Source organism: Mauremys reevesii, linkage group 1, assembly GCF_016161935.1.
Source record: "Mauremys reevesii isolate NIE-2019 linkage group 1, ASM1616193v1, whole genome shotgun sequence".
Taxonomy (NCBI): Eukaryota; Metazoa; Chordata; order Testudines; family Geoemydidae; genus Mauremys; species Mauremys reevesii.
This window is the reverse complement of record NC_052623.1, coordinates 6,232,901-6,247,859: the sequence shown is the minus strand read 5'-3', so window position 1 is coordinate 6,247,859 and position 14,959 is coordinate 6,232,901. Positions and strand designations below refer to the sequence as shown.

The 14,959-nt window shown below is 51.4% G+C and overlaps 2 protein-coding genes and 1 pseudogene across 2 annotated transcripts; all 3 read right to left on the bottom strand.

Annotated features, from left to right (window-relative positions):
- Positions 1–4,308: 4,308 nt before the first annotated feature.
- LOC120386157 (olfactory receptor 51I1-like) lies at positions 4,309–5,253 on the bottom strand. The gene has a single exon (XM_039505107.1). The coding sequence runs from the start codon at positions 5,251–5,253 to the stop codon at positions 4,309–4,311; it is 945 nt and encodes a 314-aa protein (XP_039361041.1).
- A 3,743-nt stretch (positions 5,254–8,996) lies between these two features.
- On the bottom strand, positions 8,997–10,004 carry LOC120381170 (ubiquilin-1-like). The gene has a single exon (XM_039499333.1). It carries the CDS (start codon positions 10,000–10,002, stop codon positions 9,490–9,492), a length of 513 nt encoding a protein of 170 aa, XP_039355267.1. The 5' UTR covers positions 10,003–10,004; the 3' UTR covers positions 8,997–9,489.
- A 2,795-nt stretch (positions 10,005–12,799) lies between these two features.
- On the bottom strand, positions 12,800–13,743 carry LOC120386140 (annotated as a pseudogene).
- Positions 13,744–14,959: the final 1,216 nt, after the last annotated feature.

Genomic DNA, 14,959 nt, shown 5'->3' with positions numbered 1-14,959 from the left:
TACTAAGGAGGTCAGACTCATAGACCCATTTTATAGATGGGGAAACTGAGGCACGGGAGGGTGGCAGAGTTGGGACTAGTATCCAGGTCTCCTGAAGCCCAGTCCAGTGCACTGTCCTCTAGGCCACGCTGCAGCCTCTGGGGTTGTGCCCTGACTCAGACAATCATGATGCTCTCTCCGCCCGCTGTGGTTACACCTCGTGTCTAATCCCGCACTGCCCTGGGCCAAGGCCTGGTCGCTAAGGGGCTGCACAGAGGCCCGTGTCTGGTTCCTCGTTGGAGATTGGAAAGGTTAAGATGGCAGACGTGACCCAGCCTGCCGAGGCGGGCGCTGACCCCAGGGCTGGAACCTGGTCTGTGAACACACCCCCAGGCCCTGCAGGCTGTCCCACCGGCGTACGCCTTCCTGTGGGGCCCTGTGGCGATGCTGCAGGTGAGCGCTTCTCCCCCAGAAGCCAGGCTCCCTGGACACCAGTCTCTCCGCTTTCTCTTTGCAGGCCAGTGGAGAATGCTGAGGTCTCGGGACTGCAGACACCCCAGTGGGGCAGACATGGGGGGAAGGGAGGGTCTGAAAAAATGCCCCCCTCAAGAACCCAGAGTAGTTCTGTGCTGTGGGGATGGCTGAGAGGGCGTGGATGGGGTGGCTACGTCCCTTCATTCCACCCCCCCACACACATCCCCGGGGATGGGGAGTTTTTCTGGCCACTCCAGGCCCAGCTGTTTGTCACTTTTGGGATGAATGTTTCCATGCAGTTCAGCCCCAGTGGAAGACTCTGCCCACAGCCCATCACAAGTCTGCCCTGGCATCATCTCCCTGTGCCTGGGAGACGTGGAGTCAGGGTTCTGCCCATGGGCAGGGGTATATGGTCTGCAGCCTCTGCTGATGGCCCAGGATTTGGCTGCCTCCATCCCGCCAGCCGCTGCTTCCCGGCTTCCCAAAAACCTCATTGGCCCTTCCTGGTCCCTCTGTGATGTCAGAGCAGGATGTTTCTGCCACGTCCCTCTGTGATGTCAGCTGGATGTTCCTACGGGACATAATTAGCTTCCTTCCCTCTTTAAATTATTAACAACATATTTACAAAAAACCGCTCATGAGAATTTATGGGAGCAACAACTGAACTCTCAGGACTTGATAAAGAGAATGAGCTGCACCGGTATGTTTAGGAAGCGTAAAAGCTCCATCGCTGTCCCCCAACAGTAACCAGTCACTACTGAGCGCTGCTTCTGTGAGACGGGCACAGGCATTTTTCACACCGTGGACATGCCGTAAATCTGTGATTCAGAAATACCCCATTGTCTCATTCCTATAATGTAAAGCAGAGGTCAGCAACCTAGGGCACGTGTGCCCCCTTTGGCACGCAAGCCGATTTTTTGATGGTACGCGGGGTGGGCTGAGCCGCTCAGCCCGCCGCCGCTCTGGGGTTTCCATCACCGGCTCCTGCCAGCTGCGGTCCCACCACCGGTCCCACTCAGCACCCTCTGCTGGCCTGGGTGAAGGAACCCCAGGCTGGCGGCGGGCTGAGACCCCAGCTGGCAAGGAGCCGGTGGTGGAAACCCCAGAGCAGTGGCAGGCTGAGCCACCCAGCCCACCGCTGCTCTCGGGTTCTGGCTGCTGGCCCCTTGCCAGCCGGGGTCCTGCTGCCGGACCCACTCCCCTTGCTTCCGGATGGAGTTCCAGCGCAGGCCCCCTGCCAGACAGGGACCAGGCCTCCGGCGCTGCTCAGCCCTACCAGCCGCCAGCTCCATTCACCTCAGCTGCCGATCTGGGGTTCCAGCCGCTGACCTCCTGCCAGCCGGATATCAGCTGATCACTCAGAAGCCTGTGTGCAGCTTAAAGTATCTAAATACACGCCGCCAGACACTGGAAAACTCAGCAAGGAAAGGCAAGGGCAAGGATCACACTAAACTAATAAGATCTGCATTTTAATTTAATTTTAAATGAAGCTTCTGAAACATTCTGAAAACCTTGTTCACTTTACATATAACAGTAGTTCGGTTATATATTATAGACTTATAGAGAGACCTTCTAAAAAATGTTAACATGTATTACCGGCATGCAAAGCCTTTAATTAGAGTGTGTACATGAAGACTCGGCACACCGCTGCTGAAAGGCTGCCGACCCCTGCTGTAAAGTATTAGAATGACTAAATCATATGATATATTCATAGAACAGAACAGTCCAAATGAAATGGAAAAAAAATGAAACTCAACCTGGAGTGTTTTTACCTCATTTAAACAAAAAAGCTTGACATTAAAAGAAACAAGAAAGTCGAAATGATTCATTTTGACACATCTCTATTGGAAATGTCATCAAAATGGACACCGTCCTGTGGACCGTTTTGGTTCTGGAAATGGCATTTTCAGACGGGAAACGGTCCCATAAGCAATGTCCCACCCGCTCTAGTGGATAGCCTTTCCTGCAAACTGCATCACCACTCGGCAGCGCTGTCCTCGCCTTCCCACTGCTCTTGCCAGTTCCTCAGTCCCAGCAATGGCAACTTTAACAGTGCCTGCATAGGACCAGCCATACTGAATCAGACCAGTTCCATCCAGCCCAGTCTCCTGTCTTCAGACAGTGGCCAGAGCCAGGTGCCCCCCAGGCAATGAACAGAACAGGGAATCACCAAGTGATCCATCCCCTGTGGCCCATTCCCAGCTTCTGGCAAACAGAGGCTCGGGACACTGAAGGAACAGAAATGGACACCGTGGAGAAGAGGGACGACAAATACAATTTATGTCATGGGCCCGTTGTATTGCAAAGTATTTCTGTCCATCTTCTCATTCCTCAAAGCTGTTTATCTGTTATTGAATATACATAGCCAAGTGAAGTGCGATCACAAATGCAAACCAATGCCAGGTCTCTGTTTATTTGTCTGTCTGTAACGCGATGACGTTTGAATGCTGCAGCCGATCAATTCCCAAATTTCAGGGAATGTTCTAGTCATCAGCGGGTGCAGCCCTGTGGATGTTGGTGACAATCAGCAAAGCAGGAAAGGGGAAAAGGGGAACACAAGGAGGAGTCCTTGGCATCTGGTTAGTAGAACCAGCAGCTTCAGCCACCTCAGGAATTGACTCAAAGCAGTGTTTGATGGGAGCAATACACACCTCCCAGCATAACAACTGCCCCCCGTCTCAGCTCGGGCCGTCCAAAGCACTTTCAAATGTCGCCCCTTTGGAAGACTTCTCTGAGAGACAGAGAGAAGAGATCTGAGAATGCAGGGGGGAGGGGAGTGGTGTGATGGGGGGAGTTGGGTCAGGGGATTTGCATGAATTCCCTTAAATAGGGGGTGGCACATAGTGAGCTTCTAGGGTGCAACAGAAGGACACCTGGAGTTCCTGGTGCGTGCAAGTTGCTCGATTTGCATATGCAAAAAAGTGTGTGGCCTCCTCCCAGTGACAACTACTGTTAATCTACTGCTTTGAGATAGTGCTGGCCCCCATCACAAACAGGACAGACAGGCGGCACCTGCTGCAGAACTTGGCTCGATTTACACCAGAAATTTATAGATCTGAGAGGTGTGTTTCCTTCTCCCTGTTTTACATTTTGTATTCAGGTCACACCCAGGAAGTTCCGGGCAATGCTCAACCCCAGTGGAAGCCACAGTCCCTGCCCCAAAAGACTGATTGACTTTGATTGACTTTAACATCTGAGACTGTAATTTAAAAACATCAGACTGTTGTTCTCAAACTTTTGTTTTGTTTGTTTTCTTATCATGGTGGTTAAGTCCATTAATTGCTGTTAGCCAGGCTGGGTAAGGAATGGTGTCCCTAGACTCTGTTCGTCAGAGGATGGAGATGGATGGCAGGAGAGAAATCACTTGATCATTGCCTGTTAGGTTCACTCCCTCTGGGGCACTTGGCATTGGCCACTGTCAGTAGACAGGACACTGGGCTAGATGGACCTTTGGTCTGACCCCGAACGGCCGTTCTTATGTTTAGTACTGGTGACCCCTTTCACACAGCAAGCCTCTGCGTGCAGCCCCCCTTTATATATTAAAAATGTGTTTTTTACATATTTAAAACCATTATAAATGCTGGAGGCAAACTGGGGTTTGGGGTGGAGGCTGACAGCTTGCGACCCCCCTGTAATAGCCCCATGACCATCTGAGGGGTCCCAACCCCCAGTTTGAGAACCCCTGACACAAGAGGAGATAACAGAATCTTTTGCAGGCAACTGCCTATGCACAGTTTGAATTGTTCTAGTATTTTATCGTTGGAGAGGTTTGAATGTCCTCTGAGAAGATACGATGTTCAGTCAGCAAGCTATTCAAAACTTGTCCAACTAAACCATATCCGACACAACTCCCATTCAGAGTAGGTCTCTGGCGAATATTCGGGAGATCCCCTTGCGAATCTCCTTTGTCTTCATGCTGTAAACAAATGGGTTTAACACAGGGGGGACAAAGAGGTAGGCATAGGACGTAAGAATATGCACAAGACGAGGGGCATTTCCCCCAAACCTGTGGATAACAGAGATTGCAATTATTGGGATATAAAAGAGTAGGACAGCACAGATGTGCGAGGCACAGGTGTTTAGGGCCGTGAGGCGCTGTTCATGGGATGCAATATTAAAAACTGTCCTTAGAATCTTGACATAAGATAGGATGATGAACACTGAGTCTAAGCCATAAGTGAAGAGAATGGCAAACAATCCATAGATGTTATTGACGGTTGTGTCCGCACACGCCAGTCTCATCATGTCTGGGTGCAAGCAGTACGCGTGGGAGAGGACATTGCCTTTGCAGATCGGCAGCCGTTTAATCAGAAAGGGGAAAGGGAAGGTCATGCTGGTACTTTTAATCACAAGGGCCAGCCCGATCCTCACAATCCTGGGGTTGGTCAAGATGGCCGCATAGCGCAGCGGGTCACAGATGGCGACAAAGCGATCGAATGACATGGCCAGTAAAATCCCCGACTCCATGAAGGAAAAGGAGTGAATGAAAAACATCTGGGCCAGGCAGGCGTCGAACGCGACGTCTGTGACATCGAAGCAGAAGATGCTGAGCACCGTGGGCAGGGTTGACAGAGACATACCGAGGTCATTGACTGACAACATGCAAAGGAACAAATACATGGGCTGGTGGAGACGCCGGTCTGCCCAGATAATGCAGAGAACAGTGCAATTCCCTACCATGGCGGTGATGTAGACCACCCAGAAAGGGATCGAGATCCAGTGGCGAGCAGCTTCCTGGCCTGGGAACCCGGTCAGTTGGAATGTGGCAGGATGGAAGCTGGTGCTATTGAAATCCACCATGATGAGCAGTCGCTGTTCTGGTCAGCTCCAACCCCCTGTGTAAATGCAAAATGAACCTGAGAGTTACCTCGAGACCAGGTGACCGGGAAGGGACCTGCAGTTCAGCATTGACTTGCAGAATCCCAATGCACAAGGGCCCAGTCCTGCAAGCCTGGGGCTGTTCTCCCCAGTGAAATCAATGTGGAGTTATTCTGAATCAAGCCTGAAGAGCCAGGCTCCAAGAATTCATTTCCAGACCAAGCTCATTAGAGGGAACCAAGAGATTCTGCTCCCACAGTCCTGCTGTCCACAGCTCAAGAATGTTCCTCGGGGAGGAAGTTGATGGATTTGCCCCCCCGGCTAGTCACATTCAGAGTAGAAGTAAGGTGCACATTGTTAACAGCAAGGGAAATGAGCCCTTCGCAAGGGCAGCTGTGAATTCCCCAGCACTGGCAGCTGAGACGGCTCTAGTTCACACAGGAATGAATTCAGGGCAGGCCTCTGGCCTGTGCGATGCAGTTGATCAGAGTGGTCCCTTCTGGCCTTTAATCTCTGAAGCTCTGCCAGCCTGGAGTGATGCACCTGGCTCCTCTCCACCACCCGTCACTCCCCTGCCGCCCTCCCCCATACAGCAGCGGGAAGGCTGGAGACCTGCCCGCCGGCTCTGACTCTGGCACAGTGCGAAGTGTGGCAAGCCCCATGTCCCCTCAGTGCGTCTGCGCCCAGCCTCCCAGCTGGGCGGTGGGTCTTCCCGCCTCGGACAGGGATGCTGCTAAAAGCAGAATCGGGACCTGCGTTTAACTGTGCTCTGCATTACGCCATACGCTCGCCGGCCCTCTTAGCCTCTTTGAAGGCGGGGAAAGGACAGATTTATTCTTGCTCATGAATGTTAATATGATTCCGCAGCCGCAGGTGCACATCAGCGCTTGGCAAAGGATTAAAGGGACAGACCCCAGCTACGAGAACTCACAGGCTGCAGGCTGGCCCCCGTCCTGCCCTACACAGCGGCTGTGCTATGCTGTGGAGCTCAGTAGGGCGGGGCAGCCTCTAAACCTGGGCAGGATTTGTCCCTAAGGCTACGTCTCTGCTGCAAGCCAGGGGGGCGATTCCCCTTCTCATGGAGCCCAGCCCGTGCTAGCTTCCATCCCGCTGGAGCCTGGGGTGGGCGGCACAGGCGGGTCTGAGCTGTGCCGAGGAAAAACCGACCTGCAACCGTGTGTGTGTATCTGGGTGTGAGATTGTGTGTGTGCATGTCTGTGTGAGTGTGTCTGTGTGTGACTGTCTGTCTGTGTATTTGTGTGAATGTATCTCTGTGTGTCTGTATCTGTCCGCCTCTGTGGTGAGTGTATGTGTGTCTTTCTCTGTCTGTGTGTGTGTGTGTGTGAGAGAGAGAGAGAGAAATGTGTGTGTCTGTTTGTGTCAATGATAGTTAGGTACCTAAATTATCTCCTGCTTAATGGTGAAATCAATTTTAAATGTGTCCTGATTATAAACTTTTTTTAAGCTTTATTGGACTCATTTCTCCCCATAAAACTCAAAATAGAGGGTGTCAGGTAATAAACCCCCTTCTCTCAACTGCAGCTGACTCACCAGGGTGGATGTGACGAAAATCTTCACTATGGAGGAAAAAAGCCTCTGGACCCAGCCTGCCTGGAGTATACGCCCCAGACTGCCAGGCACGGAAGAATATTTATACTGTATCCTTGCAGCAGCTCCTTGGGGGTCACACAGTCCCGTGGGAACTCAAGCGGAGGCTGATGTCTGAACATGGGCTAATCAGGGAAAGGAGCTGTATAGAATAGCAAGACCCTGTGAATTTTGCTGCTTGTATCCATTATCCTACATGAGAACAGCAGAAAATAAGAATAACGAGGAGTCCGGGGGCACCTTAAAGACTAACAGATTTAGCAGATTCAAATCTGTTACTCTTGAAGGTGCCCCCATACTCCTCGTTGTTTTTGTGGCTACAGACTATCACGACTCCCCCTCGGATAGACAATAAGAACAGCCACACTGAGTCAGACCGATTCCATCTGTAACCCTTCTGCCCCTCTGAGTTGGCAGCAACAAAGGCCGGGTTCAGTATCCAGGGGTTCTGTTTCAATAACACAATGCAAAACCGGCTCGAGCCCCCACCCAGTGACCTGGGACAATTACCTACCACCCCCCCGGGCGCCTCTAGGAGGCAATACTTCCCCACTCGCAAGCACAGAGTCCGAGTGTAGCAAAATCCTTTTAATAAAGGAGGGAAACAATGCAGCATCACGTTGGAGAGACACCACAAACAGGACTATACACAAACCATAAGCAAAAACCCACCTCCAAGTACATTGGGCACTGTCCTTTCCTTAGGGTCTTAAGTCCAATAACCCCAAAGTCCAACAACCCAAGAGTCTCTGTCTCCGGTCAGTGCCACCCCAGAGTTCAAAAGTTTATCTGCAGAGTTTTACCCCCCCAGCCTGGGTGGAAATGGGGGGGGGCACACACAGGGTGCTAGGGACACCTAACGTGGGCCAGGGCCGACTGCCCCGCTTCTCCGTGGAGTTCTGCTGTAGCCTTCACCATGACTGGCTCCACTCCACCAGCTGTGCCGCTCCTCCAGCCAACCCGTGAACCGCATCAGCCGTCCACACGAACCGCTCCACACTGCTCACTGTTCCACGGGCTGCGCCAATGTGCTGCAGACTGCTCCGCTCTGCCAGCTGCTTGGTGATAGATCTTCAGGCTCTCCCACTACTTAACCCAGCACTCAGTGATCTCAGCTTAGTAAGCTTAGCTCTTTTAGTGATTTCAGCGCTTAGTGGCTTCAACTTGTAGTAGAGGAGCCCCAGTGCCACCTTGGCCCAACGTGAATTCAGGTCAGCAACCTCTAGATGGACTCCTAAAGGATTCAAAATTAGATCTGCTCTTTAACAGTGGAGAGAGGAGGAAGTGCAATTGGTGTTCCAGGCCCTCAAAAGGGGCCCACACACCAGTCCCCAGCCTCTCTCCCTTCACTGGGTTTTGGAACCCCTGTCCCTTGTCTAGCAAGTACTATTTAATGTAGGTTGAGTCATTTCTGTCATAAAGCAGTCTCATAGTTCCTCATTCACATAATTAAGGTAACAGCCCCTTTTTTTCCTTCCTGCCCCAATAACAAAGAAATTGGGGATTCCACAGTGTGACAATAACCATCCCATGCTGCTGTGTGTTATGCTAAGTGGAGTGGGTTTACCAATGCAAATGCACATTCCTAAAATTCCTTTGCCCACTCCTCATAATGTACCACCAGATGTCAGGGTAGATCTCATCCTGACTCTGCTAACACATCTAGCCCAGAATCCTCACTTGTGACAGTGGCCAGAGCCCAGGTGCTTCAGAGGGAAAGAACAGAACAGGGCAATGAGCAATTGATCCATCTCCTGTCGTCCACTCCCAGCTTCTGGCAAGCAGGGGCTTGGGACACTCAGAGCATGGTTTTGCGTCCCTGCCCATCCTGGCTAATAGCCATTGACGGACTTATCCTCCATGAATGTATCTAATGGTTTTTAGAGCCCTCTTATAGCTTTGGCCTTCACAACATCCCCTGGCAATGAGTTCCACAGGTTGTACATTGTGGAAGAAGTACTTCCTTATGCTTTTTTTAAACCTGCTGCCTATTAATTGAATTGGGTCACCCTGTTCTGTGTGTTATGAGAAGGAGTAAATAACACTTCCGTATTTACTTTCCCCACACCAGTCATGATTTTATAGACCTCTGTCATATCCCCCTTACTCCTCTCTTTTCTAGGCTGAAAAGTCCCAGTCCTTTTAGTCTCTCCTAATACGGAAGCTGTTTCATACCCCTCATCAGTTTTGTTGCCCTTCTTTGTACCTTTTACAATTCTTATATATCTTTTTTGAGAGGAGGCGACCGGAACTGCAGGCAGCATTCAAGGTGTGAGTGTGCCAGGATCTATAGAGAGGCAATATGATATTTTCTGTCTGATATTTATCCCTTTCCTGATGGTTCCCAACATTCTGTTCTCTTTTTTGACTGTCGCCGCACATTGAGGGGATGTTTATCAACAATGAATTTCATCTGCCATTGTGTTGCCCAGTCACCCAGTTTTGAGAAATCCCTTTGTAAGTCTTCATAGTCAGCTTTGGACTTAACTATCTTGAGTAATTTTGTATCATCTTCAAACTTTGCCATATCACTATTTTACCCTTCTTCCCAGATCATTTATGAATCTGTTGAATACTAGTGCTCCCAATACAGACCCCTGGGGGACCCCACTACCCCAGAACTTTGTCAATCGCAGTGTTGACATGTCCTCCAGCTGCTCTCAGAGCTTGTGCGTTGGCTTCATGCTTCAGGAAACCCATTACGTAGAGCTGCTCCAGCTGCTGCTGGAATTGGGTTTCTGGAGTCTGGGGACGCGGGGGCCTTGCTTGAGCAAGACCCTGGGTGATTTGCTCAACGTTACAGGGCTGGCACCCCGACTCGGCTGATCCTGGGGCTGGGCTTGCATTCTCACATGGCTCAGAACCAGTCCCGGTTACTGATCCGCCATCTGCCGGGCGTCCCGCTGCCCCTGAGCCAGGAGCGCTGCCTCGGGCGAACCTCAGCACTTCCAGCCCCAGGGTCTGGAAACCCTGCTGAATCTGGAACAGAGCCTTGGTGGCTCTCGGGTTTGCCATCACTAACGGCATGTCTGGGCTGTGCAGCAGCTGGAGGAGGGCTTGGAGCTCCCGCGCTACTTCTTGGTGGGGATGCAGGATGCCAACGAACCGGGGGTTACTCAGCATGAAGTGCACAATGAATGTTCTGACCTTATCAGCTATTTGCTTGGGTCTGGATTCTGCAGTCCTTGCTCTGCAATAGCTTCCACTGACAGCAGGTCAATGCGAATCGGAACGGGGGGTGCTCTTTGGGGATGGGCTGGGTTTTCTTAACTCCGAGACACTATATATTAATTTGAGTAAATAAATGTAAGTCCCTGAGGATGTTTCATAGTTTCATAGATGTAGACCTGAACTTCTGCATGGCACAGGCCAGAGAACCTCACCCAGGTACCTCTCTACTGAGCCGCCAAACTTTATTTAGAGCAAAGCATTTCAGGCGGCAGGCAGAGAACAGGAAGGACCGAGGGGCCCCCAATGCCGGAGGCCCCTGCAGCGGCAGGGGATAAATCAGGTGAGACATGCCCCGGTGATCCCAGCAGGTGACCCACATCCCAGGCTGCAGAAGAAGGTAAAAAACTAGCAAGTTCTGTCCAGTTTCACCAGGGGGAAATCCCTTCCCTTTCCCAAATCCGGTGACCTTTTCGACCCTGAGCACATGAACCAGACCCACCAGCCAGGCCACTAGGAAGAGGATTCTCTGTTCCGCCTGAGAGCCCCGGTGCACTGGTCTAACCAGATGAAGCACGTAACTCGCCCAAATTGTGCGCCAACAGGAGGGGAGGAGGCTCTCGCCTCGAGCAGGTGAAACGTCCCCTTTGCATTAATAAACCCAGGAATGTCAACCTGGAATGTTTTTACCTCATTTAAACAAAAAAGCTTGACATTAAATGAAACAAGAAAGTCGAAATGATTCATTTTGACACGTCTCCGTTGGAAATATCATCAAAATGGACACCGTCCTGTGGACCGTTTTTATTTCTGGAAATGGCATTTTCAGACGGGAAACGGTCCCATGAGCAATGTCCCACCCGCTCTAGTGAATAGCCTTTCCCCAGCAAACTGCATCACCACTCGGCAGCGCTGTCCTCACCTTCCCACTGCACTTGCCAGTTCCTCAGTCCCAGCAATAGCAACTTCAACAGTGACTGCATAGGCCCAGCCATACTGAATCAGACCAGTTCCATCCAGCCCAGTCTCCTGTCTTCCAACAGTGGACAATGCCAGGTGCCCCCCAGGGAATGAACAGAACAGGGAATCACCAAGTGATCCATCCCCTGTGGCCCATTCCCAGCTTCTGGCAAACAGAGGCTCGGGACACTGAAGGAACAGAAATGGACACCGTGGAGAGTAGGGACGACAAATACAATTTATGTCATGGGCCCGTTGTATTGCAAAGTATTTCTGTCCATCTTCTCATTCCTCAAAGCTGTTTATCTGTCCTTGAATATACATAGCCAAGCGAAGTGTGGTCACAGATGCAAACCAATGCCAGGTCTCTGTTTATTTGTCTGTCTGTAACGCGATGACATTTGAATGCTGCAACCGATCAATTCCCAAATTTCAGGGAATGTTCTAGCCATCAGCGGGTGCAGCCCTGTGGATGTTGGTGGCAATCAGCAAAGCGGGAAAGGGGAATAGGGGAACACAAGGAGGAGTCCTTGGCTTCTGGTTAGTAGAACCAGCTGCTTCAGCCACCTCAGGAATTGACTCTAGACCAAAGCAGTGTTTGATGGGAGCAATACACACCTCCCAGCATAACAACTGCCCCCTGTCTCAGCTCGGGCCGTCCAAAGCACTTTCAAATGTCGCCCCTTTGGAAGACTTCTCTGAGAGACTGAGAGAAGAGAACTGAGAATGTGGGGGTCGGGGATTTGCATGAGTTCCCTTAAATAGGGGGTGGCACATATTGAGCTTGTGGGGTGCAACAGAAGGACACCTGGAGCCCCAGGTATGTGCAAGTTGTTCGATTTGCATATGCAAAAAAGTGTGTGGCCTCCTCCCAGTGACAACTACTGTTAATCTACTGATTTGAGATAGTGCTGGCCCCCATTGCAAACAGGACAGACAGGCGGCACCTGCTGCAGAACTTGGCTCGATTTACACCAGAAATTTATAGATCTGAGAGGTGTGTTTCCTTCTCCCTGTTTTACATTTTGTATTCAGGTCACACCCAGGAACTTCCGGGAAATGCTCAACCCCGCTGGAAGCCACAGTCCCTGCCTCAAAAGACTGATTGACTTTGATTGACTTTAACATCTGAGACTGTAATTTAAAAACATCATACTGTTGTTCTCAAACTTTTGTTTTGTTTGTTTTCTTATCATGGTGGTTAAGTCCATTAATGGCTGTTAGCCAGGCTGGGTAAGGAATGGTGTCCCTAGACTCGATTTGTTTGTCAGAGGGGGGAGATGGATGGCAGGAGAGAGATCACTTGATCATTGCCTGTTAGGTTCACTCCCTCTGGGGCACTTGGCATTGGCCACTGTCGGTAGACAGGACACTGGGCTAGATGGACCTTTGGTCTGACCCCGAACGGCCGTTCTTATGTTTAGTACTGGTGACCCCTTTCACACAGCAAGCCTCTGCGTGCAGCCCCCCTTTATATATTAAAAACATGTTTTTTACATATTTAAAACCATTATAAATGCTGGAGGCAAACTGGGGTTTGGGGTGGAGGCTGACAGCTTGCGACCCCCCTGTAATAGCCCCATGACCATCTGAGGGGTCCCAACCCCTACTTTGAGGATCCTCACATAAGAGGAGATAACAGAATCTTTGCAGGCATCTGCCTATATACAGTTTGAATTGTTCTAGTATTTTATCGTTGGAGAGGTTTGAATGTCCTTTGAGAAGATACGATGTTCAGTCAACAAGCTATTCAAAACTTGTCCAACAAAACCATATCCAACACAACTCCCATTCAGAGTAGGTCTCTGGCGAATATTCGGGAGATCCCCTTGCGAATCTCCTTTGTCTTCACGCTGTAAACAATTGGGTTTAACACAGGGGGGACAAAGAGGTAGGCATAGGACATAAGAATATGGACAACTCGAGGGGCATTTCCTCCAAACCTGTGCATAACGGAGACTGCAATTATTGGGACATAAAAGAGTAGGACAGCGCAGATGTGCGAGGCGCAGGTGTTTAGGGCCGTGAGGCGCTGTTCATGGGATGCAATATTAAAAACAGTCCTTAGAATCTTAACATAAGATAGGATGATGAACACTGAGTCTAAGCCATAAGTGAAGAGAATGGCAAACAATCCGTAGATGTTATTGACGGTTGTGTCCGCACACGCCAGTCTCATCATGTCTGGGTGCAAGCAGTATGCGTGGGAGAGGACATTGCCTTTGCAGATCGGCAGCCGTTTAATCAGAAAGGGGAAAGGGAGGAGCATGCTGGTACTTTTAATCACAAGGGCCAGCCCGATCCTCACAGTCCTGGGGTTGGTCAAGATGGCCGCGTAGCGCAGCGGGTCGCAGATGGCGACAAAGCGATCGAATGACATGGCCAGTAAAATCCCGACTCCATGAAGGAAAAGGAGTGAATGAAAAACATCTGGGCCAGGCAGGCGTCGAACGCGACGTCTGTGACATCGAAGCAGAAGATGCTGAGCACCGTGGGCAGGGTCGACAGAGACATACCGAGGTCATTGAGCGACAACATGCAAAGGAACAAATACATGGGCTGGTGGAGACGCCGGTCTGCCCAGATAATGCAGAGAACAGTGCAATTCCCTACCATGGCGGTGATGTAGACCACCCAGAAAGGGATCGAGATCCAGTGGCGAGCAGCTTCCTGGCCTGGGAACCCGGTCAGTTGGAATGTGGCAGGATGGAAGCTGGTGCTATTGAAATCCACCATGATGAGCAGTCGCTGTTCTGGTCAGCTCCAACCCCCTGTGTAAATGCAAAATGAACCTGAGAGTTACCTCGAGACCAGGTGACCGGGAAGGGACATGCAGTTCAGCATTGACTTGCAGAATCCCAATGCACAAGGGCCCAGTCCTGCAAGCCTGGGGCTGTTCTCCCCAGTGAAATCAATGTGGAGTTATTCTGAATCAAGCCTGAAGAGCCAGGCTCCAAGAATTCATTTCCAGCCCGAGCTCGTTAGAGGGAACCTAGAGATTCTGCTCCCACAGCTCAGCAACGTTCCTCAGGGAGGAGGTTGATGGATTTGCCCCCCCCCCGCTAGTCACATTCCGAGTAGAAGTAAGGTGCACGTTGTTAACAGCAAGGGAAATGAGCCCTTCGCAAGGGCAGCTGTGAATGCCCCAGCACTGGCAGCTGAGACGGCTCTAGTTCACACAGGAATGAATTCAGGGCAGGCCTCTGGCCTGTGCGATGCAGTTGATCAGAGTGGTCCCTTCTGGCCTTTAATCTCTGAAGCTCTGCCAGCCTGGAGTGATGCACCTGGCTCCTCTCCACCACCCGTCACTCCCCTGCCGCCCTCCCCCATACAGCAGCGGGAAGGCTGGAGACCTGCCCGCCGGCTCTGACTCTGGCACAGTGCGAAGTGTGGCAAGCCCCATGTCCCCTCAGTGCGTCTGCGCCCTGCCTCCCAGCTGGACGGTGGGTCTTCCCGCCTCGGACAGGGATGTCGCTAAAAGCAGAATCGGGGCCTGCGTTTAACTGTGCTCTGCATTACGCCATACGCTCGCCAGCCCTCTTAGCCTCTTTGAAGGCGGGGAAAGGACAGATTTATTCTTGCCCATGAATGTTAATATGATTCTGCAGCTGCAGGTGCACATCAGCGCTTGGCAAATGATTAAAGGGACAGGCCCCAGCTACGAGAACTCACAGGCTGCAGGCTGGCCCCCGTCCTGCCCTACACAGCGGCTGTGCAATGCTGTGGAGCTCAGTAGGGCGGGGCAGCCTCTAAACCTGGGCAGGATTTGTCCCTAAGGCTACGTCTCTGCTGCAAGCCAGGGGGGCGATTCCCCTTCTCATGGAGCCCAGCCCGTGCTAGCTTCCATCCCGCTGGAGCCTGGGGCGGGCGGCACAGGCGGGGCTGAGCTGTGCCGAGGAAAAACCGACCTGCAACCGTGTGTGTGTGTCTGGGTGTGAGATTGTGTGTGTGC

Coding starts and splice junctions, on each gene's coding strand:
- LOC120386157 (XM_039505107.1), bottom strand. CDS start 5,253: ATGGTGGATTTCAATAGCACCAGCTTCCATCCTGCCACATTCCAACTG.
- LOC120381170 (XM_039499333.1), bottom strand. CDS start 10,002: ATGCTGAGTAACCCCCGGTTCGTTGGCATCCTGCATCCCCACCAAGAA.